General features: G+C 36.2%; 2 protein-coding genes across 2 annotated transcripts in view; one reads left to right on the top strand and one right to left on the bottom strand.

Annotated features, from left to right (window-relative positions):
- Window positions 1–22,467, top strand: part of LOC137398929 (CD109 antigen-like) — a 29,794-nt gene extending 7,327 nt beyond the window's left edge. Inside the window, exons 7-30 of the mRNA XM_068085095.1 lie at window positions 31–115; window positions 695–806; window positions 1,613–1,846; window positions 2,458–2,655; window positions 3,185–3,355; window positions 5,167–5,355; window positions 6,079–6,228; window positions 6,393–6,530; window positions 6,855–7,044; window positions 8,913–9,151; window positions 9,532–9,735; window positions 10,290–10,430; window positions 10,631–10,802; window positions 11,151–11,351; window positions 12,347–12,425; window positions 13,312–13,489; window positions 14,775–14,879; window positions 15,202–15,373; window positions 17,413–17,657; window positions 17,961–18,122; window positions 18,590–18,798; window positions 19,109–19,280; window positions 20,662–20,770; window positions 22,064–22,467. Of these exons, the coding sequence (XP_067941196.1) occupies window positions 31–115; window positions 695–806; window positions 1,613–1,846; window positions 2,458–2,655; window positions 3,185–3,355; window positions 5,167–5,355; window positions 6,079–6,228; window positions 6,393–6,530; window positions 6,855–7,044; window positions 8,913–9,151; window positions 9,532–9,735; window positions 10,290–10,430; window positions 10,631–10,802; window positions 11,151–11,351; window positions 12,347–12,425; window positions 13,312–13,489; window positions 14,775–14,879; window positions 15,202–15,373; window positions 17,413–17,657; window positions 17,961–18,122; window positions 18,590–18,798; window positions 19,109–19,280; window positions 20,662–20,770; window positions 22,064–22,248 (4,040 nt within the window). The 3' untranslated portion in view covers window positions 22,249–22,467. The remainder of the gene's footprint in view (window positions 1–30; window positions 116–694; window positions 807–1,612; window positions 1,847–2,457; window positions 2,656–3,184; window positions 3,356–5,166; window positions 5,356–6,078; window positions 6,229–6,392; window positions 6,531–6,854; window positions 7,045–8,912; window positions 9,152–9,531; window positions 9,736–10,289; window positions 10,431–10,630; window positions 10,803–11,150; window positions 11,352–12,346; window positions 12,426–13,311; window positions 13,490–14,774; window positions 14,880–15,201; window positions 15,374–17,412; window positions 17,658–17,960; window positions 18,123–18,589; window positions 18,799–19,108; window positions 19,281–20,661; window positions 20,771–22,063) is intronic.
- Window positions 22,468–25,436: 2,969 nt separating this feature from the next.
- On the bottom strand, window positions 25,437–27,307 carry LOC137396405 (uncharacterized). The gene is made up of 4 exons (XM_068082704.1): window positions 27,122–27,307; window positions 26,377–26,825; window positions 25,764–26,280; window positions 25,437–25,589 (listed from the first exon to the last, which is right to left on the bottom strand). Exons 1-4 carry the CDS (start codon window positions 27,305–27,307, stop codon window positions 25,437–25,439), a joined length of 1,305 nt encoding a protein of 434 aa, XP_067938805.1.
- Between the last annotated feature and the right edge of the window lie 19 nt (window positions 27,308–27,326).

Raw genomic sequence — 27,326 nt, forward strand, 5'->3', positions numbered from 1 at the left:
TATGTTCATGACATGAGAGAATTATTTCAGATGGCCCATTGTTTCACACAAGAATTGTCACTCCAAACTACATGTATCAGAGCAGCAAGGCGCTTACAGGAAAGATTGATAGCTGGTAAGTGTTACAGAATAACACTCTAACAAGCTTTCTCTCCGCTCTGTAGAGGTCTGTAAACTAGCCGATTTATTTAAACAGTTTTCCTGAACTTGCAAACAATAACTAAGCAAATATGATTAAGCTCAAAGAATGGAAATAATAATTATTTTATCTCACGGATCCAACTGGATCTAGAAGTGCAATACAATTGTGAACAGTTTCTAAACATAATGAATCTAGTCAATGACTGTTTTTGTTGAAAAGTCCAAATCACGGCTAGATTGCGTAAGATAGATGGCGCCCAACATGTGATTCACGGTAAAGAGGATTCTGGTTATCATTGACACAGAAATGCTAGTGACTGGTGCAAAGACCCGCTGTGAGAAGTTGTAACAAGTATTGCATGCTGAGACAGTATTAGTACTATATGTGAGATGGTACAATGACATTAGGATGTCTTTCATGCTTTTGTATCCATCACCACAGAGTTAACCCTGATAGCCTAACATAATCTTGAACAGATATCTAGTCAGTTATAGATTATTGCTGATACAGGTGGATAAACACCTACCCTATCAAAGGTAATTGCTGTTACAGGTGGATTAACACTTACCCTATCAAAGGCAATGCTACAGTTAAGGTGGACTTCTTCCATGCCGATACAAACACACCAGCAGATATCCCACAATTCAAGCACCCTATACCATACGTATGTTGTTCAGTTGGTGAACTAAACTATTTCTATAAAATTTCTGTGGCCTGTGACATCAGGAATTATTGTATATTGTTGGTTGTTAATGTTTATTGATACATATTTTCATAGAAAAGTGAAGATACCTAGTTACATATAAACTAACTTATAAATCTTACTAACTTACTAACATATAAATCTTCTTTAATTTGTAATTTCATACAAAAATTATATATTTTTTCAAAGATTTCCATTAGGTAGCTGATTAGATGCATTGTATTTAATCTTGCTGCCCAGATTATTAACTTGCTACACAGATTATCAGTTAGCCTGCAGTATACATACTTGAAAATCTTGGTTTGGGGGTTCTACACATTATAAATTTCTCTTGGGTTTATTGCTATTATGTCTAGCTAAAGCAAAAATCTACTATTTTTTCTTCGCTGATAATTCTCTACTGTCTTATGCAGCCAACAACCAACTCTTGGACTTACTGCTTCTGCATGACTCACTGTTTCTGTATGACTCACTGTTTCTGTATGACTTACTGTTTCTGTATGACTTACTGTTTCTGTATGACTCACTGTTTCTGTATGACTCACTGTTTCTGTATATGACTTACTGTTTCTGTGTGACTTACTGTTTCTGTGTGACTTACTGTTTCTGTGTGACTTACTGTTTCTGTGTGACTTACTGTTTCTGTGTGACTTACTGTTTCTGTATGACTTACTGTTTCTGTATGACTTACTGTTTCTGTATGACTTACAGCTTCTGTATGACTTACGGTCTGTTATGCTGCTATGTTGTGGAATTATATCACACAGTTTGACACGACAGCCAAGTTTGCCATTCCTACCAATGAGCTGGCAGCCCACGCTGGCAGCGAAAAAACCCTTATTGGAAAACGACTAAAGGTTAGCGTGGCTATGCTCGACTGGTGGTGGAACAAGACCTACACAGAGTATGATTCAATTTACGTTTACTCTGACCAGATACAACTCAAGTTTTTGGGAGGAAACGTCTGGACATTTAAACCGAATGCGCCATTTAAAATATATGTAAGTCACATTGACCAATGGCCTTGCCTTTCACTAGCTTCAAATGATTATACTATGGATTAAATCATAGGTTTATGTCAATTACTTCTATATATTTGCTCTACTCAAGTTTAGATAGTTTGCTGTTATATGATCACTGAGAACTGAGGTACAATTGAGGTAAGAACTGATACTTTCTTACTCTAATATTATATTATTATATGGTTATATTATTATATAATTATATTACTATATAATTATAGCACTGTGGTACTATATTTCTGTATTGTTATAATACTATATTACTATAATATTATATTACTATAGTGCTATTATACTATATTAGTAAATTACTATATTATATTACTATAGTAATATATTACTAAAGTATTAGTTTACTATATTACTGTATTAATGTATTAATATATTATTATATTACTATGTTGTCATATTGTCAAATTATTATATTACTATATTATTCATGTAATATGCTAACAATGCACCATAGGACTCATCTTAACCATACATTTGCCTATAATAGCAATAAATTGTAATAATATTAGCATCGTACAATCACGTCAATATAAATAATAACATCTTGATCTTCCGACTTCTCGATGTTTCCCATACAGATAGTAGCTCAAAAAGCTGATCAATCGCCAGTCGAATCCAAAGCAACTGAGTTTGAGGAGAAGATAGAGTTGGTTGTTACAAGGCAGGACAGCGATGCCACGGAGGAGACAATTACGGAGTACATAAAAATACCGAAGAAGAGTATTGTTGAGTACTGGCTTCGTCCCAACACTAAAACAGAGAGGATCACCGTATCGGTAGGCTTTATCTACCTGTATTAGTCGATGTAGCGCTGTTGCCACGCTTAAAGCATCAAACCTGTATGAGTGCTCACATAGCCTCTTTATCAGACAGTTCGCCCTGATAAATGTAATTGACCTGATCCTGTGGTTTATATGTTCATCTTGTGAAGCCATGAACTCCTTTAACATCTTAAAAGTTTTTTGCACATTCTTCAATGCCTTGGATTTATTTTTCAATCTTCTTAAAATACTTGCATACCACAGCATTTTATTAGATGCTAACCATTTATCTTCAGCTGGTCTATGACAGATACTTCTGTCAAAAGCACCTGCTCACAATTGCAAGAGTGTCACGTTATACCAGTTAGCTACCACATATACCTAATCATACTGACGCGTGTCATGCAATAGAGACGGCATTTTTACCAAATCTTTAGAAAAAACCTCTGCTGAAAAAATCAAGTAAAAATGTACATCCTGGTGGTTCTTTTGTTAACGCAGTCATTGGAGACATTGCCGAGCAGCTGAGTTTGTGTACTTTTAGGCGACGTATGGAGGAAGAGTAGACACAACACAGAAATTGGTGGCAACTAGACATTGGTCTCCCAACAATCACTATCTCCACATTTCCACTTCTACTAACAAGCCTAAAGTTGGGCAATACATCATTTTTAACATCGAGACAAACACTTTTATCGACTACGTTTATTACCATGTAAGTACGGGGATTAAAAACTTGATATCTGTATGTATGTACTCTTTGCTCTGAAGCAAGAGCGATAATTAACAAAAGATACTAAATTATATCATAGAGCCATCTCATAAATAACTCTATTAGATAGATAGCTTTATGGCTCTACTATATGCACGTTTGTGTCAAATGCGTTGGCAAATTTACTTGTGTCATCAAAACTTTCAAAGAAAAGAATGGACGTAGAGTTGATCGATGCAGTTGATCAATAAATTAAGTAAATATTAAAAATTATTGGATCCATTATTTAAGGAAGCAGACTACAATTTAATGAAAAGACTTGAAAAAATGACAGTTCAACAGTTTTCCGGTTATTTACTCAAACAAATATGTGCAAAAAATTAAACAATCAAAAAGGCAGCAAAACAACAAATGATTAGCAAGCACCAGCCCCGTGAAACAAGTCTGAAACAATTGGTTGGTTGGTTCTGGATGTTAGGAAAACAAATTGGAGTCAAGTTGTGCAAGAATGATGTATGTCCGATGACGCAACTCCGCGTGTCGTTATGATTGGCCTTCAAGTGAGCTGCAGGAAGAGACGAAGAGTGCTTGCAAATGTATGAGACTGCAACACAGTCTATTAGATCCTTATTGGTTACAACCCTGAAAGGGGCAGATTTATCAAAATAACTGTTGCTAGCAAAGAGGTTCACTTGTGTCTCCGTGAACCAAAGAAGAAGAGTTAAACTACGAAACGAAAACAGGCTCAGCAGCCGATATCATAGAAGCGACAACTGCACCAAGGCGGCCGTGCATAAGGAAAGCTAAATAGTGGCAGTTTTATAGAATAATACTGCCAGGTCGATAACTGGAGTCACAGTGGGTTAAGAAGGGAGAGGAGGGGCAAGGCCAGGGTGGAAACAAGGCTGAGAAGTAATCTTGCACAATGGCTAAGTTTACAAACTAAGACGGATTTCAGCCATATCCACAATGGTGCTTAGACTTGACCCCTGTTACATCCCCTTTATTAGGCTATTAAAGAGAAGTTTACAAGCTATCTTACTTCTTTCTATTAGAAACATTGAGTTGGTTGGGAGTTTTTAATGACTTCTGCCAAAGAGGTCTTGCTGAAGAGATCGCAAAAACGACAAAATAATAGCACAAGCATATTAAAGTGTCAACGTGACATAAAAATTATTTTTCATTTTTCTTTGCATGGTAGATAAGCTTGAAATACGAGTGCCTGCAGCCTAGTTATTGATCCAAACAAACATTCATCCTTGACGATTATTTTTATGATGAACTTCAAATGTCCTGTCATGATCGTAGGTGGAATTCTGTGCTTACCAGTTTTGTTTGATCTAATTAAGTTTGCCTTTTACCTCTTTGCTATGGTGTGAAGAGATTTATAGACAATTTTATCATCTAACAGAAAACAGAACACAAAAAGGTAATAGGTATTTTTTGCACTTTATTAAGCTTAGCTATTTATATTATGAAACACAATTGTAAAGTGGCTGGGCTTTAAAGAGGCTACACTTACAATTAATGAGACGGACAAAAAATAATCCACTCTTTGTTGGGCTCATTGAGATTAGAGTTGTCAGCTCTTTCTTTGCTGATGTTCATTTTATACTCATCACTTTACGCATGGCCCATATGTCTAACAAACCAATACACATACATTGTAAATATACAGTTCACTAATAGCATCTCTCTTTCAATGTACATATACAGTTCTCCGGTAGCATATTTATTACAATGTACATATATAGCTAGAAGTCACATGTATACATACATGTACATATATAATGTATGGGGATTGAACGTTGTAGATTGTGTCATCAGGGAACATAATTCTCTCTGACAGACTTGCCATGCACTCCAGACATCGTCTACTCTCCATTGCTGTAACTAGAAAGATGTCTCCTGATGCTAAGATTGTGGCCTTTTACATTGCTCCTGACAGACAAGTGGCGGCAGACAGCCTTCAGTTCCATGTAGATGCAACAGGGCTGCACAAGGTAAGTCTTATTGCTTTACTCACTCTGTGTGTTACTCTTCAAAGTAAGAGGCTTTACTATATTCACAGTGTATATTGTTCTACAAAGTAAGTACCATTGCTGTACTTACAGTGTATGTCACTCCTCAAAATATATGTCAATACTACACATACATATATTGTTCTATTTTCTGTGAATTCAAGTGTTGTCTGTTCCAAATGTTTGTTTGAAGTTTCATCAATCATTTGTAATAACATATTCTTGCTACTCAACTAGACGATTGAACACTTGTAAGTTTATGTTTATTCAATTCGTTCTGTTTCATGTCAAAAGCAATGACATTTGAAACAGTGTTACTTTAGACCGGACTAAAATTTAAAATTTAAAAAATTGTAAATTAACTAGATTAAATTGGATTGGTAAATGAGTCATGCTTAGGATTAAATAAAATATTATTAATATTATATTTCCCCTGTCACGACATAACTAACACATGCCTCATACCTCTTTATAGGCACCTGAATCTGATGAATTCCTTGCTTTTTGTATCAATGTTTATCTGGATTTATTGTCTTTTCTGATTACACGCCTATATGCACCCGACCACATGTACATGAACGCCCGCATGCATGACGGCATGAGATTACTTGCGCTAAGATGCAAATTAAGCGAGAGATAATACTACACTGATGTTGTGTTCTACATTAGAATAAACTAAAAAATATTTGTGTTGCTCTTTGATAGATAACGCTAGGAATTGGCAGAGGAAAGGATTTGAGTGCTGAAGAAATCAAAGTTGGCCTAAAAACAAAGCCTCTATCGTATGTAGGAATAGCCTTCCAGAGAATAGAGATCTACAATATGGGTGGACTCAACTCTTTTACTTGGCCAGAGGTAAGGGAAAGAGGTAGAAGCAAATATTTTACAGCTTATAATAGATGCTAGAACGAGATTGAGATTGAGATGAGATCATCGTTTAAAATCAAGGCTTTGTATAGCCCCTATATTCTCTCAGGTGAATCAAGGCTTTAGATGACAGCTTTTCTATATTTTCTCAGGTGAATCGAGAATTGGCAACCTTTGGCAACCACACAAATAAGACTATCACTCACTACTGGAAGAAGAATGGTCAAGTTATAGACACATTTTATGCCGCTACTCCGTCTTTCGCCCATGACGCTAACAGCACTTTTTATGTAAGTCATGTCTGTGACTGAGCTAAGCAACGCAGGTATCCTATCACCGAGTTGTCCATCTAAATATAGACATATAGAAAATTAATTAAAATATATGGTAGTATTAAAGATATCTTTCAAAATCCACTACCCGCAATCTTCTTGCGATATCCTATTTAAATACTCATCGCAACATTAATATTCTATCAAACAAACTTCCCAAGACATTTATCTCTGCAAGATAAATCATTGTCCGCTATACTATTCTGGGCTTTACATAAGTGCAACATTACGATGCTTAGGTAACAGAATTGTGTGTTTACTATTGCTTATATATTGTTTTAGTATTCTGGACTGTACATATTCACTGATGCCAATGTATCATCGGTATATACAGCATGCAACAGAACAAAGGGCGAATACCCCTGCATGGATGGGAAATCTTGTTATAAAGCTGATCATATCTGTGACACATCTGCTGTCTGCGCCAGAGACCAAAGAGACGAGATGGGTTGTCCCCACATGCTTCTACCAGGTACACTCGGACACACTAATGACTTGTTTAAATGTGTCATGATATAAAAAAGCCAGTAACAGGTGAAGTGAAATATGGATGATGTTTAAAAAAGTTTGAACTGATGTAGATACTAATTTAACAAAATTTTATGTGTATGCGCAGTATATCGAATAAGGTAAAATAAAATAGGTATATCCAACACCCATGAAAGAGTAACATAAAATAATATTTATAGTATTTAGAACAGAGTGAAGTAAAATGCAAACAGTACTTTGAACGGAGTGAAAGAAAATATAAACAATACTTTGAACAGAATGAAATATGAACAATACTTTGAACAGAATGAAATATAAACAATACTTTGAACAGAATGAAATATAAACAATACTTTGAACAGACTGAAATGAAATATAAACATTACCTTGAACAAAGTGAAGTGAAATACAAATACAGTACTTTTAACAGTGTGAAATGAAATATATACAATACGTGTACTTGGAACTAGTTTAAAATTGAAATGTCTGAATACTTGATGTTGCCACCACCTCAATACTTGCAGACTCTGCATAGCTTTCCAAGACAAACTTATAAATAAAGCGGTAAAGCAGTACTGTGGAGTGACACATACAAACACACTATCTAGTTCTTAAGCATTTATTTAAATGAGATAAACAAAATCTAGATATAACAATTATAATAACAATTATAATAACAAATATAGCATCATGAAATTGCAATAAATTTAAAAAATGCATTTTACGACTAATTTATGTGGTAACATCTTTATTGTCATTGTCATTCATGTACATAAAAACAACTCAACTTTTACCGTAGATGATTTTTTTCAAGTTTAAAAGAAGTAAAAGCAAACCAATTAAAAGGATAAATATTTAAGTAAAAAGCTTCTAAGCACACATTTATCTAACGCTGATCAATATTGCAGTTCTCTGTGTAAACATTTCTGTGTAAACATCTGTTATGTTGTTTGAGAGACTAGTGATGACAGTTTGGTGAAAAATGTCTTTTGCGGGACAATTTTAAACAAATACAAAATGTACTTTTTCACATACCATTAATTTTTATTGCTACTCATCACAAACTTGACATCATTAGAAATTTTGAAGTGAAACATGTAAAAGAGGGCGTTTGAAAAAGGGAAATTATCAAAGTAGAGTGAGATTTTCAGTGGCAGTCTTTATCTAAGCCCTTTCATTGTGACTAGTAACCTGGTATTTAGTGCTGTGAGAGGTGTTCAAGTGTGTCGATATGGTGCAGGGAATAAGTATGTGTACAATAATTCTGTGACACCAAATGGTGGTAAATATGGTGCAGATAATAAGTATGCGTACAATAATTCTGTGACACCAAATGGTGGTAAATATGATGCAGATAATAAGTATGTGTACAATTATTCTGTGACACCAAATGGTGGTAAATATGGTGCAGGGAATAAGTATGTGTACAATAATTCTGTGACACCAAATGGTGGTAAATATGGTGCAGATAATAAGTATGTGTACAATTATTCTGTGACACCAAATGGTGGTAAATATGGTGCAGATAATAAGTATGTGTACAATAATTCTGTGACACCAAATGGTGGTAAATATGGTGCAGATAATAAGTATGTGTACAATTATTCTGTGACACAAAATGGTGGTCAATTAGCGCAGGTGGTTGAGTGCCAATCTATAAAGGTGAGAATCGTGGGTCTGACTCCTGCGCAAAGTAACCTTTTTTACCCAACATTCAAGCGTGACTTCGAACAGGTGAACGTACGGGCATACATGTAGCTCTAATTATAATGAAGATTAATGTAAGGAGGAGTGTATGGTCATTTAGCTGAGCATGTATAACTTTTACAAAGGCTATTATATATTTTGCAGAAGTAGTTGAGGACCCCTTAGATGAACCTTTAAATGACATCAGACCTCTGTGGGGCGCCTCAAAGATTCACGCCTATCAAAATGACGTTTCTTTTGGCTGGCTAGAGAAGTACACCAAACAGAGTGGTGGAAATGCTATCACTGTAGTTGCCTCACCCATTGGTATTAAGTGGGCACTCAATGGATTTGCTCTAAATCAAGACCATGGATTGGCAATATCAGATCCAATTATTCAACCTGTAAGGTTTTAAAACAATCCATTCTATTGTAATGTGCTAGTAATATATAACAGAATAACAATGGCATAATTACGGTACAATCATGGTAGAACAGTGATATGACAGTTGTAGGAGAAAGGTGTGATAGCAGAATGATCATGGTATGACCATAGTATGATATCAGTAAGACAACAGTATGATAATGATAAGATAATTGTATAATAACTACATGGCAGGTATATGATCATAGTATAACAGTAGTATGAGAGCGGTGAAATAGTAGTATGATAACTCTAAGATAGTTGTATGACGCTGAAATGTTTGTACTATAACTACCAATATATTCATTGACCCTCGTGAGGAGAGCTTTCGCTGTGCTCTACCATTAATCCTTGTTTCAGCTCCAAATGTGGATATACCTGATATTAAAAGGAGAATCAAAGTTAAGGCTAGGAGAAACTTTGGCTCTGAGAGTGCTAGTAACTAACAAATATACCCAGCCAGTAGACGCTCTCATCTCCGTACCTGCATCTAAAGACTATAAGGTTGTGCGAATAGAAGGGGGCAATGAACCAGATACTAGCAATGTAGATGGAGAGCAGCAGGTAAAGATAACAAGTATTTTACGTATGAGCAATTTACAGAACTTGCTCACGAAGTCAGTCTATATCATTATCAGTAATTATTACATATTAATAACTACTACACCTTTTAATTGCTATAATTGCTATTTGTTTATAATTGATTATTGAGTAAATAATTAATATTAAATATTACATAATTAGTAATATTATTAATTATTTGACAAAATCAGTGTAAATTATAAGTATTCATAGTACCACTTTTGTATTATCTTGTAAGAGACTTGAGTTTTTATGTTAATAATAAATCACAAGCAATGCTGAAACTCCTACTGGTTCAACCCATGAAAGATGCCAGCAGCTGTATGTACTAAACCATACCATATACAGTAATCCAACCTGCAGAGCATTTATATACAGCTATTAGTTGTTCCGGTGGAAGTTACATATTATTGCGTTCTCATATTCATTCCTCTCATATTCATCATTGCGTCTTTTTGAAAAATCCCCTGAATTACAAACATAGGTCATAGCTACTAGTTATTGTGTTATTTAATAAACACCGGTTATATTTTCAGATCCTCGTCTCAGTGTCAGAAAAAGGCAAGAAGATGATATACATACCTATAGAGCCAACACGCACCGGCTCTATTACAGTTCCTGTTAAAATGCTCAGTGTTGTAGGGGGTCACACTAAGAAATTTAAATTCACAGTCGGGGTAAGAGTGCATATAAAGAGACACGCTAATTCAAACAACTACATAGCAATATGTTAAAATTTTAAAATTACTGATTCAACTTACATGTAAGTAATACTTTGATAGCTAGCTACAAAACATATATGCTTTGGTATTAATGCTGACATCAGCGTACAGAGCTGAAGTAAATTTATTTGACATCGGGTGATGACCTGTTGCAGCATGATGGCATACCTGATGCCAACATAACCAGCTATCAAGTTGACTTAAGAACGAGGAATGCTGAAAGGCTTCCAGATCTCTATATATCAGTAGAAGAATTTGCAGAAATTTTTGAACAAGGAGGGACTACGCATGTTGCTGGCTCTGCCAAATCTGTAATAAGCGTCATTGGTAAGTCTTGCCAGCTCTTCTTGCTACTAACTACTAGCTAACATGCTTCTACAGGAAACTCATCTATTTTAACAGGTGTTTAGATCTTCTCATCCTGTCCTTTTTCTCTTGCCCTTTTCCTTCTACCTCCGTTTTTTCTCTACCCTCATCTCCCTCCCTCCTTCTTCAACATCCGCAACTAATATTTGCAACTATCTTTGCAAAGAACTCGGTCTAGGTTTGGCAGTTCAATAGCCACCAATGAGATTACTAAAAAGAATTTTGATGGAGCTGTAAATTTATTTTCCATGTATTCGCCAGCTCATCAGGCCCATAAAGCTCAAATAAATACGCTTTGTTTATTTTCAGGTGACATCATTGGCATCTCATTCTTTCCCAGTGCTAAATATTACCTGCAGACAGGCAATTTGATCGGCAAGCAGCCGAGCTACAGTGGTCATGAGGCGACGTTCAACTTTGCAATGAATCTTTACACATTGGATATGATGCGTTCTCTTGGCAAGATTTCAACTTCCAAAGTGAAAAAAGTGACTGACAACATGAATATAGGTGAGGGGTACATCAAGGAACTCGGGGGGGGGGGGGGGTGGTTTACCGATAACTCAAGTACGCGTGCTGTAACCTTCTCAGCAATCGATGCATATAATCTTGGGCATTTAACTTTAAAATTGCACTAGTAGAGCAGCATTTACCTGACCTAATTAAAAATTTTAAATGTGTGAAAGTGTAAATTTTGAAAATTTCTGTATTATATTGTGAGATATTATGTATAGGCAGTAGCTAAAATCTGATAATAAAAGAGACTGTGTATAAAACTGTGGTGCCAAAATCGTTATTAGACAAACCTTACAACTTTAAGGGCATAACTATGGCATACGACAGAAGGCATTTTACATTTAATTATCTACAAGGCCGCGCACACTTGCTAGAACTGCCCCCTCCCCCCCCCCCCCCTCAATCGGCACATTTCTTATGTTTGCCTGTAATAAAGTTCAGTCTATTGCCTAATCTCTGTTCATTCACCCTAATATAGAGAATATGATGACATCCTTGTTTTATCTCTTTAATTTGCTTTTGAACAAATAAACTGGAATGGAATGTTGATGTAGTTCCTTCTTGTTATTAAGTTATCAAGTGTTAAAAATTATCACCGCAGGTCGATAATTTTTTTTACCTTACATCTGATAATTCAAAGTTTACAACAAAAATAAAACAACATGCATTTTAGTGAATGTTTGTGACAGTAAGTTATCTGTTGAATGAACTGATCGTGGCAACGTGTTACACCCTTTAGAAATGGCTCAGGTTGAAAGATTGACAAGAAGGTAATGATAAGGAACAGAAGATGACATGAATGTTCTTTCTTTTTATTCTGTTGTACATTCTCTTTATGTTATGCGCTATTGATAAGTTCGTGGTAGCTGACCAGGCCTAAAACAGCAATACCGGAGTTGAAGGTCAACACTTCATAATGTCAATCCAGAAATATACTCATCACATCTTGATCACAGCTTGGTTTATGCCTTGTTATTGCTTTCACACAGCCATACAGGAGATGTTGGCGTACTGGGAGTTGGACGGATCATTCAAGGAGTTCAGGTGGAACTACAAATCAAGCACCTGGTAAGAGTATTGAACTCAGGCTATATGTTGTGTCAGCTTAGTTGTCAGCGCAGTGTTATAACAAGCCTCGCCACCATTCCCTTCCAACCCTTCATGCTGCAACACATATACCTACATGTATTATTGTATATATATGTTACTATGTTACTATATACATTATATCATGTATATTGTTTGCTTTACAAGTTATCATTGTGTTAGGCTCTGTTTTGCACAAACTATAAAGGTTAATGTTTAACATCAATGGGGCACCTAATCACTCCCCACAACTTCCAATGCCATTAGCCTTGGACCGACTAAATTGATGTTTGTTCAATTCAAAATACTTCTGAATTGCTCATGTTTGATTGGCTAATTCTGTTCAAGACTTGTAGACTTACAAAACTTTTGCAATGCACAGTAAATGATCATTTTTGCATTAAAAATAAGAACTAGATAGTGGTCACTGAAAACAACGTTGAAAGCATTTAGCTTTTAACTGATTTAGCCCTCAAACATCCAGCCCAAGCGTTATTGAAAATTTATGATTCTGGTCAAAGAGACAAGAAGAAAACGTTGACATGCATGCCTAGGCTGGGTAGCTACTCACCAAATAGTGCCTTAAAGCATTTGCCAGTGGACCAGCTGTGACCGTAGCTACTTCTGTCCCGCATCTTTGTTTATGCAACGCTACATATACTGCAACATCCTGGGTAATAACTCATATCTAGCAGGTCATGATGTCTGTGGTTGACCAATAACATTATGTCTAGCAAATCATGATGTTTGTGGGTGACCAATAACGCTGTCTAGCAAATCATGATGTTTGTGGGTAACCAATAACGTTATGTCTAGCAAATCATGATGTTTGTTGGTGACCAATTTAACACTAAAGCATGATTTGCAGGTTGTCAGCAGTGGCACTAGAAGTAATGGCAGACGGAGTATTGCTGAGTGACGTGGGAGATGATTTCCAGATGCCAGTTCAAGTGCTAAATACGACTTCATTGTGGCTAATCGGTAAGCAAGATCAAAGAACTGGGAGGTTTCTCGAAGAAGGCACCGTGCACAACAGGATTTATGCTGTAAGTAACCTTAACAACAGGATTGTACAGGCTGCCATGCCTGAAGAGCACATAGAACAGTATTGTTCATCAACAATTAAAAAAGGTATCACACAGGTCTGGTGTTCAGATATCCAAAGCTACAATATTGTGCGTGAAACCGCCATAGTAGGTTACTCCCACAGATGCACTGTCTCCTGACAGATGAAGTCATAGCCATTTTATCATCGGCTCTTAATTAACTCGCTGTCAGATGTAAGAAAGCATAAATAACACTAAATAGCCGGCCAGCCTAAGCAGAGATAATATCTGACGATTAAGAAAATTAAGAAACCAAAGTAATCCATATGAGTCTATAAACTCTCGTGTGGCATCTTAGTTATTTTTCTAAGGGGTCAGGAGAGCTTGTCGTAGGTTATTTATTACATGGTTACAGCTGATATGTTATATTTGCACCTGGAAAGCATTGATGTCCTGAATCATGTACAAATCATTATCAGGTAGAAGTTTGTTAACAATTTACTAGATCCATTCAAGATTCTGAGATGAGCAATCTGTGTGGTCAAATAGCAATGCGAGCTCAACTGTGACTGGACAAATAGCATTTAGAGGTCAACTTCGTCTGGAGTAACAGCAATTGGAGTTCAACTGGGACCGGACCAATAGCAGTTAACCAATAGCAATTGGAGTTCAACTGGGACCGGACCAATAGCAGTTAACCAATAGCAATGAGACTTCAACTTTGACTGGACCAACAGCATTTACAGTTCTTTTACCACCATTATCTCCACTGACGTTTTGTTGTCAAACAAATTATTAATCCATTAAATCCTTTAATTTCTTGTATTTTGTCGAAATTAGGCAATATTTTTTTCTTTTTCACTCACACTGTTTGCAAATTAATACTATGGAATGTGCATCAACACTAGTGCATCAATCGTAGGCAAAAAATGCTTGCCTCGTAGGTAATAATTAGCCTGTCTTGACAAACTGTTGTTTTTGGGGAGGTGTCTCCCGGCGAGCGGAGCGAGCTAACAATACAAAACTGTTGTTTTGCTCGCTCCGCTAGCCGAAAGACAACTCCGCGAAAACAACAGTTTGTCAAGACAGGTTAAGGTAATAACATAAACAATAATGGTTGTAACTGACAATAACAATTACTGACAAACTCTATATGGTAGGAGCACACAAAGATTTTAAAGATTATCATCTTTTGCATAATGGATTAGCATTGACAACCTATCTGTGACCAAGAACCTATCAAGCTACGATCTAAATACTTATACAAATTAGCTATATTTTACAGAGCAAGACAGATATTGAGACAGATGAAGGAACTGTAGATGGGAACTTAGCTCTAACAGCCCTCTGTGTGGCTTCTTTAAAGAAAGCAGCTGATGTAACAAGTTTGGTAAGAATTCTGACCTTGTTTGTGCATGGACAGATAACTCTCAGTTTTCTGTTGCGATAGCAGCCGGAAGGAAAACTTATGTCCTTTGTTTGTCCACAAAAGAGTTAGCAGTTTATTTTTTCTTTGCTGTGCAGGACCCATTATGATGCCTGCAGCAAAGTGTAAAAGAGTATATTTGTTGATTGTGATGATAATTTTTGAGAAGGTATTATGCAACTCGATGACTTTTTTCAAGGTGTATTGGTGTTGTATGAGATTTGTTTTAATGCCTGCTCATTGGTACTTTTTTATATCATGCAGTGAAATCTCTCCTCTGCTGTAGGATGCCAAAGTTGTGCGAGCCATAGAGCTCGGATCAGGCTATCTGGCTAGTCACTACGCAAAGACAAATGACCCTCTGGAGATGGCTATTGTAACTCATACTCTGCTTGTGGCTGGAGAGAACTCTGCCAGCCAGCAGGCCATGTTTAGGTTGCGCTCCATGAAAAGAACAGGTATCTAGATGAGAGATTCTCACAAAAGAATTGGTTTTAATACCGGTAGTTCAAGTCACAAGAATATGGATGGTCGTATCAACAACACCTTATGTCTATCGGGGAGAGATGGTTGTGTGACACCTTATGTCTATAGTAAAGAGATGGTTGTGTGACACCTTATGTCTATAGTAGAGATAGTTGTGTGACACTTTATGTCTATAGCAGAGAGATGGTTGTGTGACACCTTATGTCTATAGTAGAGAGATGGTTGAGTGACACCTTGTGTCTATAGTAGAGAGATGGTTGTGTGACACCTTATGTCTATAGTAGAGAGATGGTTGAGTGACACCTTGTGTCTATAGTAGAGAGATGGTTGTGTGACACCTTATGTTTATAGTAGAGAGATGGTTGTGTAACACCTTATGTTTATAGTAGAGAGATGGTTGTGTAACACCTTATGTTTATAGTAGAGAGATGGTTGTGTAACACCTTATGTTTATAGTAGAGAGATGGTTGTGTAACACCTTATGTCTATAGTAGAGAGATGGTTGTGTAACACCTTATGTTTATAGTAGAGAGATGGTCGTGTGACACCTTATGTCTATAGTAGAGAGATGGTTGTGTAACACCTTATGTTTATAGTAGAGAGATGGTCGTGTGACACCTTATGTCTATAGTAGAGAGATGGTTGTGTAACACCTTATGTTTATAGTAGAGAGATGGTCGTGTGACACCTTATGTCTATAGTAGAGAGATGGTTGTGTAACACCTTATGTTTATAGTAGAGAGATGGTCGTGTGACACCTTATGTCTATAGTAGAGAGATGGTTGTGTAACACCTTATGTTTATAGTAGAGAGATGGTCGTGTGACACCTTATGTCTATAGTAGAGAGATGGTTGTGTAACACCTTATGTTTATAGTAGAGAGATGGTCGTGTGACACCTTATGTCTATAGTAGAGAGATGGTTGTGTAACACCTTATGTCTATAGTAGAGAGATGGTTGTGTAACACCTTGTTTATAGTAGAGAGATGGTCGTGTGACACCTTATGTCAAGGTTGTAGCTTTAAAAGGTCAAAGAAAAAACAAACCGTTTAAAGCAATAGGAAAGCAAGACCTATACGCGCGCACAAATGCGATACCTTTAGATGCTAAGGCCGTATCCATGGCACGAATATGGCGCATTGCATGGCTGTTCCACTTCCAAACAGCGACACCGAATCACGACAGAATGAGAATGACACGGTTGTTTCTATGCGAGCATCGCAGTGCCATATGGGAGTGTGCAGCTACACTATCACTGAATAGAAAGTTAGAGATATTTAAAGTTATAAATATAAAATTATTTTATAAACTGTCAAATGCTAAAACATGAAGATTTATTTTGCCAAATACTTAAACAAGAGAGTTTTGAAACCTAATATTTGGTTTTGCCATGAAAAAATATTTTAGGGTGCACTGTGTTAGACTTCAAATTAATTAACACTATTTACAGCTTACGTGAAATAATGAATTTCAATTTAATTGTTTATACCAAGGTTATACATATATTATAATTTCTGTTGACTTTTTAGTTGTTTTCTCTTAAGATCTTTGAACTAACCTGTTCACTATTTTACAAAGACCAGGGAAGTTACTATAATGTGTGGATTTGGTAACATACTTACATAAGAAAAACATTTTGGATAACTTGGAACTCCAGTTTGGAAACTATATATAATTAGTGATAGCAGTAATTTAATATATGTATATATATTTTTTAATATACGTTTTTTTACTAAAAAAAGTACATGTATGCCAAATATATTTGCTCTGGTTTAAAAACCATTAACTAATGCGGAATGCATATCAGGCTGACTTCATTCAATCTGAAAAAACTATTAAGTAATAAGATGGGTATTAGCTGTTGAACAAGCTTTGCAGCAGAGACAGCAAAGAGAGCATATCGGCAGCGGTGTAATCAGCCTACCATAGCATTACTAGGGTAACTTACTGATTGGTAGTCACACAATATATAGTGGTGCTATTTATTAAATGCCAACTAATACTTTTACAGAACGTGATATGACCTACTGGTCAATCCATAACATACCAGCTATAAAACGCGAAGCATACGGACTGGATAACACAGTCAGGTTGATGCCTAAAAAAGGATCAACTGTTGGAGGATACACCGTCACAGCAACCTCCTATGCCCTCCTAGCATTTTTGGAAAACGGCGAGTCTGCCAAGGAGATGGACTCTATACAGAAGTTTCTACAAGAGCAGCATTTATCTGTGGGAGGCTTCTATTCATCCCATGTAGGTTCCTCATATTAGATTAATAAGATGTCATGTTGTGACAACTCCCAATTTTGTAATAACTGTACATACATGTAGCTTCACATTCATTCTGGCTGTGTACTGCATACACTTACTATGTTGAAATACGATGCATTATTCTCAATTTGACCTTTTGGTAGAATAATGACCCCTAACATCTATTTACTTACTTGTTGGTTCAAAAAACACAGTCAGTAGTTAATACGAGCCTTCTCTCCATCCCTGAGAAAGAAACAGAGTAAAGAGAATGGAACATCACTATAGAATATTCTCTTCTTTCAGGATACTCTCAGAGCTATGCAGGCTCTCACCAAACTCGCTGAAAGAGATCAGGACAGAGCAACATATGACATGACCTTTACCTTTAGGTCTGACCAAGATAAAGACTGGGTGCATTCTATTCACCTCAACCAAGATAATTGGTTTGAACTTCAGCAAGTTACAGTAAGTTGAATTTAATCCTATCCAGCTTCATGATGCTGCTATGACTGAGAAGTAACAGTAGGAAAAGTAACTAATACCTCAACAGAATTCTAGAATACTTCACGTTGTTAAATATGACATTTGGAGTGAATATGAAATTTTAATAAAATTATTTAATAAAATAATGCTGTGTTAGATTTATTTATTTTGAGGTAAGTCATTGGCTCTGTGCCAGTGTTTTCCAGTTTCAGAAGACTGACAGTTTCTCCTGATGTGTTCTTTTTTAAAGCAAAACTAGGCATAAAATTATTGATTTCTACTTTTTATTATTTTTATTGGTGTTGATTGTTTTTATTATTTGTGTATTATGTGTATTATTTTTATTGTCTATTTATATTGCCTATTACTCACACAAGGAAAATAATTAGTTACAAGAAATGACATGATTTTGTAAATCTGAAGTGATGAGTGAGATAATGTATTTATAGGCACCATCTCACTGGGGTACCATACAAGCAACAGCTCGAGGCCATGGTATCGCGCTCGTACATCTACGAACTACAAAAACAATAGAGGACGATCGAGACCAATTAAAAAAGTCCCCTCATCGAGGAATATTTGATCTCGGAGATTTTAACAGAGAGATAACAACCAGAGGATTCAATCATTCTTTCATAGACTTTAAGTTGTGTCCCATGTATGTAATGTAATATATGTTATAATATTATCTTGCTTCTGTGGCGAGATTAACTTTGTCTTTTTGCTATTGCTGAGTGTTACTCATTGTCATTTGATCTACATACATGTAGGGCCTCAGGCTTAGAATGCTTTTCTAAGTGATCAACAATCTAAAAATATTAAACTAAGCTTGTTTTTAGCAGTTTTCTTACAAAATGCTGCAAATTTATAGAGGTTAGAGATAATTTCTGACCCTAGAGGGTTTAGATAATCTCTTATCCATGCTTCCCTTCTACTAGTAAGGTCACTGCTAAACTCCTGTTTAATAGGTGGACAGGCGAGTCAGAACAGAGTGGAATGGTAGTATTAGAAGTCTTTCTACCAAGTGGATACAAGGCTTCTAACTGGGGCTCTCAGAAGCTTGTCAAGAAAAAAAGATCCACCACCTCTCTGCGCGCTGCCCAGCATCTGGGTGGTTTAGAAGTATTCTACTTTGACTATGTGAGTAGCTCTTGTGCGTATTTATGTTCATCTTGTATATACAGCACTAACAACCCTTAGTTATGACGTTATGACTGCATATAGAGTATAGACACATCGTACATAGAGATATCCGTAACAATCAGTAGATATCAATAAAAATCAATAGACAGCGATAAAAATCTAGTAATATCAGTAAAAATCAATAGATATCTGTTAAAAACTTAAAATCAATAAATATATGCTAAAACATATAAATATCAGCTCAGCGGATGACAACTATGATCATATTATATAAGCTAAGTTTAGCAGATATCAGCCAAGTTCAGCTGATATCCGTTAGTTCAGCAGATATCAGTTAAGTTCAGCAGATATCAGCTTAGTTCAGCAAATATCAGCTTAGTTCAGCAGATATCAGCTAAGTTCAGCAGATATCAGCTTAGTTCAGCAAATATCAGCTTAGTTCAGCAGATATCAGCTTAGTTCAGCAGATATCAGCTAAGTTCAGCAGATATCAGCTTAGTGCAGCAAATATCAGCTTAGTTCAGCAGATATCAGCTTAGTTTAGCAGATATCAACTAAGTTCAGCAGATATCAGCTAAGATGTCTATATAAGAAGAATAAGTAAGCTATTGACAAGAGCAATTATAAAGTAAGACATCGATGAAGCCCATAAGTTTCTATTTTCGTTTTTGTTTAAATTGTACAGCTGAGATAAAAAATAAAACTAAGTTGAATATAGAAGTATGGAAATGAACACTCATTGAAATAATTATGTAGATAGAGGTAGACTGTTCATTTCTCGGTTTCTAACTAATCCACTTTTTTAGATTAGATACATAATATAACCGACTGTTACCATATTTGTAGAGCCCATCTTAGATCATACATAGACAACCCAGGCCTATCCCTATCAAAGTGAATCGCAGACAATTCCTGTAGAATTAAACCTAACTGTTGGGCACAAAATTACAGTTCCAAGCATTAAATATTATATTGGCCTTACCTAAGGATTATATATCTCCAATTAATCTACAAAACACAAAACTTATGCACTTTGTCATTATTTAATTTATGAAAATTATTATACTTACATTCAATCAATAAAACTTTTTATAATAGTTAGTACCGTCGATGCAGCAATCAATAAACGTGCCAAACCATATTATAATCATAGAATTGCTGTACTCCTTTTACGAGCACAAAAAGGTTATGAATTTGGAAAGGTGTATGGCATTTGGAATTAGATGAGTATTATATTAGTTTTAATTGTGTTCAATTCGAACTCGTTATGTAGGTTAATATAGCCATTCTCGGTAAAAACCATTGCTCGCTATATTCAACCCCAATGTTTGTGCATTAAATGTATCGCTTGTGTCAGGTCTGATAATTGTGATTGCAGATAAATAAGAGTCGCCTCAACTGCGTGGAGTTCACATCCTACAGGTCATATCCTGTTGCCACTGTTGCGGAGCTCACAAAAATAAAAATATACGAGTACTACGAACCAAGTGAGTTTAAATTTTCTTTGATATTATAACTTAAAAACTTAAAATTTTAATTTTTCAGCTTCTTTCCTTAGGAAACAGGACATCCATTACTAATAAATTATATCATGCACACATATATTTTAATTTGGGATAACTGTGCATTTGCTATGCAAAAAACTGGAACATGGTAATGGAGATATGAATATATAAAATAGAGATAGGGCTACAGATTATAACAGATCTGAGCTTAGTTTACAAACACGTGCATACTTAGCAATGTAAGATCGTAAGTATTTGACTGTGATTTGTTCTTAATATGACCACTTTATGTCCTGTTCTATTCTTCATATGATCACTTAATGTTATAGTCTGTTCTTTATATGATCATCTTATGTTATGGCCTATTCTTTATATGACCATCTTATGTTTTGGCCTATTCTTCATATGATCATCTTATGTTATGGCCTATTCTTCATATGACCATCTTATGTTATGGCCTATTCTTCATATGACCATTTTATGTCATAGTCTGATCTTCCTTTAGTCATCTTATGTTATGGTCTTATGTTCATATAGCCACCTTATGCTGTGGTCTGCTCCTCAGCCAGTTATGCTATATCGTGGTCTACTACTCATCTGGCTGTTTTTTGTTACAGTCAGCCCTTATTTTGGCCATTTTAAAACTGATTTGCTTAGTCGTTCTCACGTGATACCGAAAATCAGAAGCGAACATTTGTTCAACTCTATCAAGCCACATTGCAATACTAAAAAAGTTAGCATGGGTGCTACGGTCAAGAGAGATGTTGAGAATGGAATGAAGATGCCCCTTTTACATTTATTTAGGCCTACATAAGGGGCATCTCCATTCCATTCCCAGCATCTCTCTTGGCCGCAGCCGAGAGAGATGGCCAAGAGAGATAACATAAAATGACCATATGAAGAACAGACTATAACATAAAGTGATCATATGAAGAAGAGAACAGGACATAAAGTGGTCATATTAAAAACAGTTCACCGTAAAAATACTTACGATCTTACTTATCATCTACTGTGATAGATATACATTTATTTAGGCTTACATATCTATCAGAGCAAATTGAGCTGTTATTCTGTTAATGCTCTGTTCAAGAAGCAGCAGCTGTCACATAATGCAGTCTTCATCTTTGGCCAGAGAGGGTAGAGAGGCAGCAGTAGGATAGTTTAAAATACTATAGATCAGTGGGGCCTGTATTTGAGAGCTGTGATTCAGGCTAGTGGGCTGGAAACTGCATCTTTAAACTAATATGTATGTCATTTTATTGTCTGCTTTTACAGCCAACTTCCTGTTGACCTACTACGAAAAAGTGGAGCTGAACAAGTTAACCCCGTGCTTAGTCTGCGGATCCTATCAGTGCCCTTATTGTCCTTTTTATAGTGCTGCTACAAGCAGCATCCCACATACCTTCATGTTATATTTAGCTGTCTTTGTTTCATTCTTTCCAAACATTCTTCCTCACTGACGACTATTCAAAATGGTTGTACACAGCTATATTTTTTTGTAAATACATCTGTAAAATGCTGAATTATTGGTATTGCACTAAGTTTTTATATAATCTAAACAATTGTAAATATTTTGCTAGCAAGGAATAATATACTGTATTCCTGTGACACTCTTCGACGCAAGGCCATTAGTTGAATTAGCGGATTACTAATACAGACGGCCCTAGTGCAACTATTCACCAATTTTGTTGTCTTTGTGTCCACTGCGTATGTCAGTACACGTCACTCCTTCTCTGCATTATATCACAACTCAGGCTATAGTAACAACAATATGATTTGTTAAAGGATGTCTTGGAAAGACATTTAAAACTATTTTGGCTTATATTGATTCTGTTTACATGGTTGGTTTTTTTAGATTCTTCGTTTATATTGTTGTCTTTATGAAGTTAAAAACTTTATGAGTTAAAATACATTTGACTCCCCTTTCATACATGTTGACACTTGAGTTATAATAACTGACAGGTACAATATCAGGCAGACTTATTAAAAACATGCACAAAAGAGTATGAATCCTATTAGTGTTAGTTGTTTGAAAGCCGCTTACTGAGCACGGAAAAAGCAAGAGACACTTTACTCAAAGTAGTGACACTGCTTTACAGTATCCAAACCAGCTGAATAGTTGACAATGTACCAATAACATAAACATGTAATGTTAAAAACAACATTTACCAAAACCAATGAATATAGCTAACGCAATAAAACTGTGGCTAATATTTGATTGCTTTTGACAAAGTTACACTCCTGCCAGGTACATTTATCACCAACTTATGTTTTTAAACATTCATCATGAAAAAATTAATGAATAAAAATGTCAATCGTAATTGTTAATATAATGCTAGAAATTCCCCTGTCATACAGCCCATGACCAAAGTGACATTGGAAAAAAGAAAGAGTACTGATGGTTGAGAAATGCAATATTAGCAGTCAAATGGCACTGCAGCGCAATAGGATAACTGCAATGGTAGTTGTAATGTACTGGATTTGGGTGTTATTATATACAACAAACAGCAATAATGAAAGGTAAAGAATATATGTTTATATCTCTCCCTCTGCAGTAGGAGAAATGCAATATTGGCCAATATTAGAAGTAAAATGCACTGATATTATTAGAATAACCAATATTATCAATGTAGTAATAATATAAAACCAATGCACAATTTCGTTTACATTTCAAAACCTCATAGCTAACAATATCAAGAAGTGATATTTATATAGATTTTTAGAAAATCTATTTAAAAAAGTGTTTGGTCGTGACAAACAGCAATAATGAAAGGAAAAGATTATATGTTTATATTTCTCCCCCTGCAATAGGAGAAATGCAATATTAGAAGTAAAATGCACTGATATTATTAGAATAACCAATATTATTAATATAGTTATACAGTAATAATAGAAAACCAATGAACAATTTTGTTTACATTTAAAAACGTCATAGCTAACAATATCAAGAAGTATCAAAAACAATATCCAAACTTAGTAATAGTAATACAGTAATAATAGAAAACCAATGCACAATTATGTTTACATTTCAAAACGTCATTGCTAACGATATCAAAAAGTATCAAGAAGAATATCCAAACTTATAATTAAATATCGTAATCTCATAAAAATCGTTAGAAAAAAATATCATCGTCATTTCCTTTACTTACACTGCGTTGGACATCAGTTAGAATACCAAAAATCTCAAATGTGTCTAAAATGTCGGATACTTTGAAATCGACAAAAATGAAACGATTTCAGTACTCCTACGTTAATTACAGGAACCTTCGGCAATTCGACAATGCTATAGACTGGTAAAATATGCACGTTTTAATTCGTGAAATGCGCACGACTTAATCGTTCTATTCCCTGTCGCTCGGCGTTTCAATTTCGGGTCTTAACTTTGATAAAAGTGAGGCTTAGCAAGTTTTAATAACGATTTTCGTCCAAATAAATCTGTCTATTTGTGTATAATCCGATCAGATGGGTAAGTTTTAAGATAATGCCGACGGTTTACAAAGACTTGGTAACATATTTAAAGAGGTTTGTATGTGTTCTGTATCGTTATTATACTTTAACGACTCTACAAAACGATGGTTAAATTTGTTGATGAAATTTTGATACAAGGGTTCGTCTCATTGTTGATGAATAATTTTCGGGAGTTGTGTGCACATGTGCATTTATCATAAATCTCCCAACCAATTGCTTCGCTCTTGTTTGGTCGTGGGATAACAAATACATTATATCCGTGAAAACATTTTATTTTCAGTTTGTTACGCCATTTTAACAGAGAAAGCTATTGCATTTATATGCTGGGTAAATTCAAAAGTTACCAACAAACTACATATAGTATACAATATAAATTGTGTACAATATAAATAGTATACAATATAAATAGTATACAATATAAATAGTATCCAATATAAATAGTATACAATATTATAGCATTTATGCGGATGCCAGGCAAGTTTGGTACACTTTATGCGGAGTATACCATATGTAACGACAAGGCTAATCCAAACAAGGAGATTGCACTGCTGCTTGGTAAATGAATTGAACGAGTTTATTTATTCTTGGCGACGAACAAATCCATACATGTTGTCCAACTCTTAATTCACCAATACACCGTGAAATCTAAAAGTTTAAATGAATATGTGACATGTAGTTTGCGATACTAAAAAAGATAAAAAAGTGTACATAACAGCCATAAAAACATGCTAGCAAAAATGAATTTTACATTATATTAAAAGTAGCATACCTTTAATTGTCCAGGAATTGCCTTGTGTACATATAGTAGGCATGAACTTCTGGAGTAAACAGCTATACAAGTCCTTTAGTCAGGGCACAAAAAAACCTACTGCCTAGGCCTGTCAGAGCACCCACTGGTCAGCAAGAGCAATTACTGGCGTCCCCAAACCCCATTGGTAGATGTAAGGTGACGACCTCCAACAAACCCAATCACAAGTCACCAGACCACCTGCTGCCTAGGCCTGTTTATTACATAACAAACCCAATCACAAGTCACCAGACCACCTGCTGCCTAGGCCTGTTTATTACACTCCCACCTAATTTTATGCAAAATCATACACCTTGATACTACCATGATACTATCGACGCTATGACACTGTGGGTATAATATATGGGTATACTAACTGTAAGCATATGCTATCTAACTATCTATTGCTGGCACGAGAAGTATCAACTTCTGGACGGGCCTCTCCAGCACAGAAGGTTCCGTCATCTTCTTTCCTTGTCTGTCGAGGTGTCTGTTTGCTACTCGCAGCTGGACTCTTCGTACCAGGGCATCATTGTCCTTGAACACCTGCTGTACGATTGCTGTGAGCCATTGTCCTCAAGGTAGATTTTCGTCCATTATCAACACGAAGTCACCAATTGCTATGGATCTCTCCATCTTTGTCTATTTTTGTTGTTTGTTTATGTGAACGAAGTACTGATTGCGCCACTCTGTCCAGAAGTGTTTCGCGAATTGTTGTACCTTTCGACACATTTTACGGCCATACGCCTCTTCATTGCCAGATTTTCCTAGAACTACAGTTGGCTGACTGGGCTTCATAGTGATCAAATGGTTAGGTGTGAGCACTATTTCGTCAGGCTTGTTGAAATTATCCACACTAAGTAGCCTGCTATTCACGATAGCCATGACCTCATAGAAAGCGGTTTTCAGAGCCATTGTATCCATTCTTGTGGTATAGGTAGGAAGCATACTGTTGAGCACAGACTTCACTGTGCGTATCTGCCTCTCCCACACACCGCCGGCGTGGCTGGCACTCGGAGCATTGAACTTGAACTCTATCATAGAGTCTTTCAAGGCGTCTTGAATGCCGGAGCTCAGGCTCGCAAAACTGGCGAGGAGCTCATTCTTTGTGCCTATAAAATTTGTTCCGTTGTCACAGCATATTGTTTTAACGGGACCTCGAATGCAAATAAAGGAGCGTAGAGCATTTATTAGAGCGTCTGTTGACGTTGAATCCAAGAGCTCTATGTGGATAGCCCTAAAATACATCTAAGTCAGAAGGAGATTCCATCTCTTTACTTCTATACGGCGATCCTTAACTGTGCACGGTCCAAAACAGTCCATACCTATATACGTAAAAGGCGGAGTAGGCTCAATCCGGCTTTGAGGCAGTTCTCCCATCTGCTGCTGTACTGCTGGCGCCCTCATGGCTCTGCAAGGTGCACACTGATAAATATGGCGTTTAACTAGCTTGTTCGCAGCTGTTATCCAATAGCCTTGAGTTCTTAGAGCCCCTAAGGTCATGGCCTGTCCTTGGTGATACACCTTCTGATAGGCCGGTTCTATCGACAATTTTGAGACGTGAGCTTTCTCAGGCAATATCAGAGGGTGCTTCTCTTTGAAGCTTAATGCTAAGGATCTCCTAGCTCTCCCACCAATCCTCATCATGCCTTGTTTATCCAGGAATAGAGTCAAACACAGTAGTGAGCTTTGCTTGTGCACCGACTGAGAGCTTTCGAGAGCCTTCAGCTCATCTCTATAATATTCTCTTTGCGTTAGCTTGATAACTATCTTCTCTGCTTCCTGCAGTTGAAAACATATAAGTTTGGTTTTCGCCAACTTCTATTTTTGAGCATTGTTTTAGCCTTGGCGATTGTTCTAATCAGTCTTGTCCACGATCCATGTCGTTCAAAGTTCAGCTTTCTTTCTTCTGGCTGAGCTTTCCTTGTACACAACACCTGTTTGGGTCGTTTGATCTCTGGGTCCTCAGGGAGTGTTTCACCTTAATACTCATTGTTTAAGTGTTTCCTTATATCTGGAGCATGCAGAAACTGTGGTCCATGCCACCATGCAGACTTTTGGAGGCTATATAAGCTTGCACCTCGAGAAAATAGATCGGCGGGGTTAGCCTTTCCTAGAACATAGTGCCATTGCTCACATTCAGAGTTGCTCCGTATTGTCTGCACCCTGTTCGCCACAAACATGTGATAGCGGAGTTCACTGTTCTTAATGTAGCCTAAGGCTACAGCAGGATCGGACCAAAAATATTCTTGGTCGATTATCATATCGAGCTCGGCCTTGAGA

This window comes from Watersipora subatra, chromosome 1 (genome assembly GCF_963576615.1).
Source record: "Watersipora subatra chromosome 1, tzWatSuba1.1, whole genome shotgun sequence".
Lineage (NCBI taxonomy): Eukaryota > Metazoa > Bryozoa > Gymnolaemata > Cheilostomatida > Watersiporidae > Watersipora > Watersipora subatra.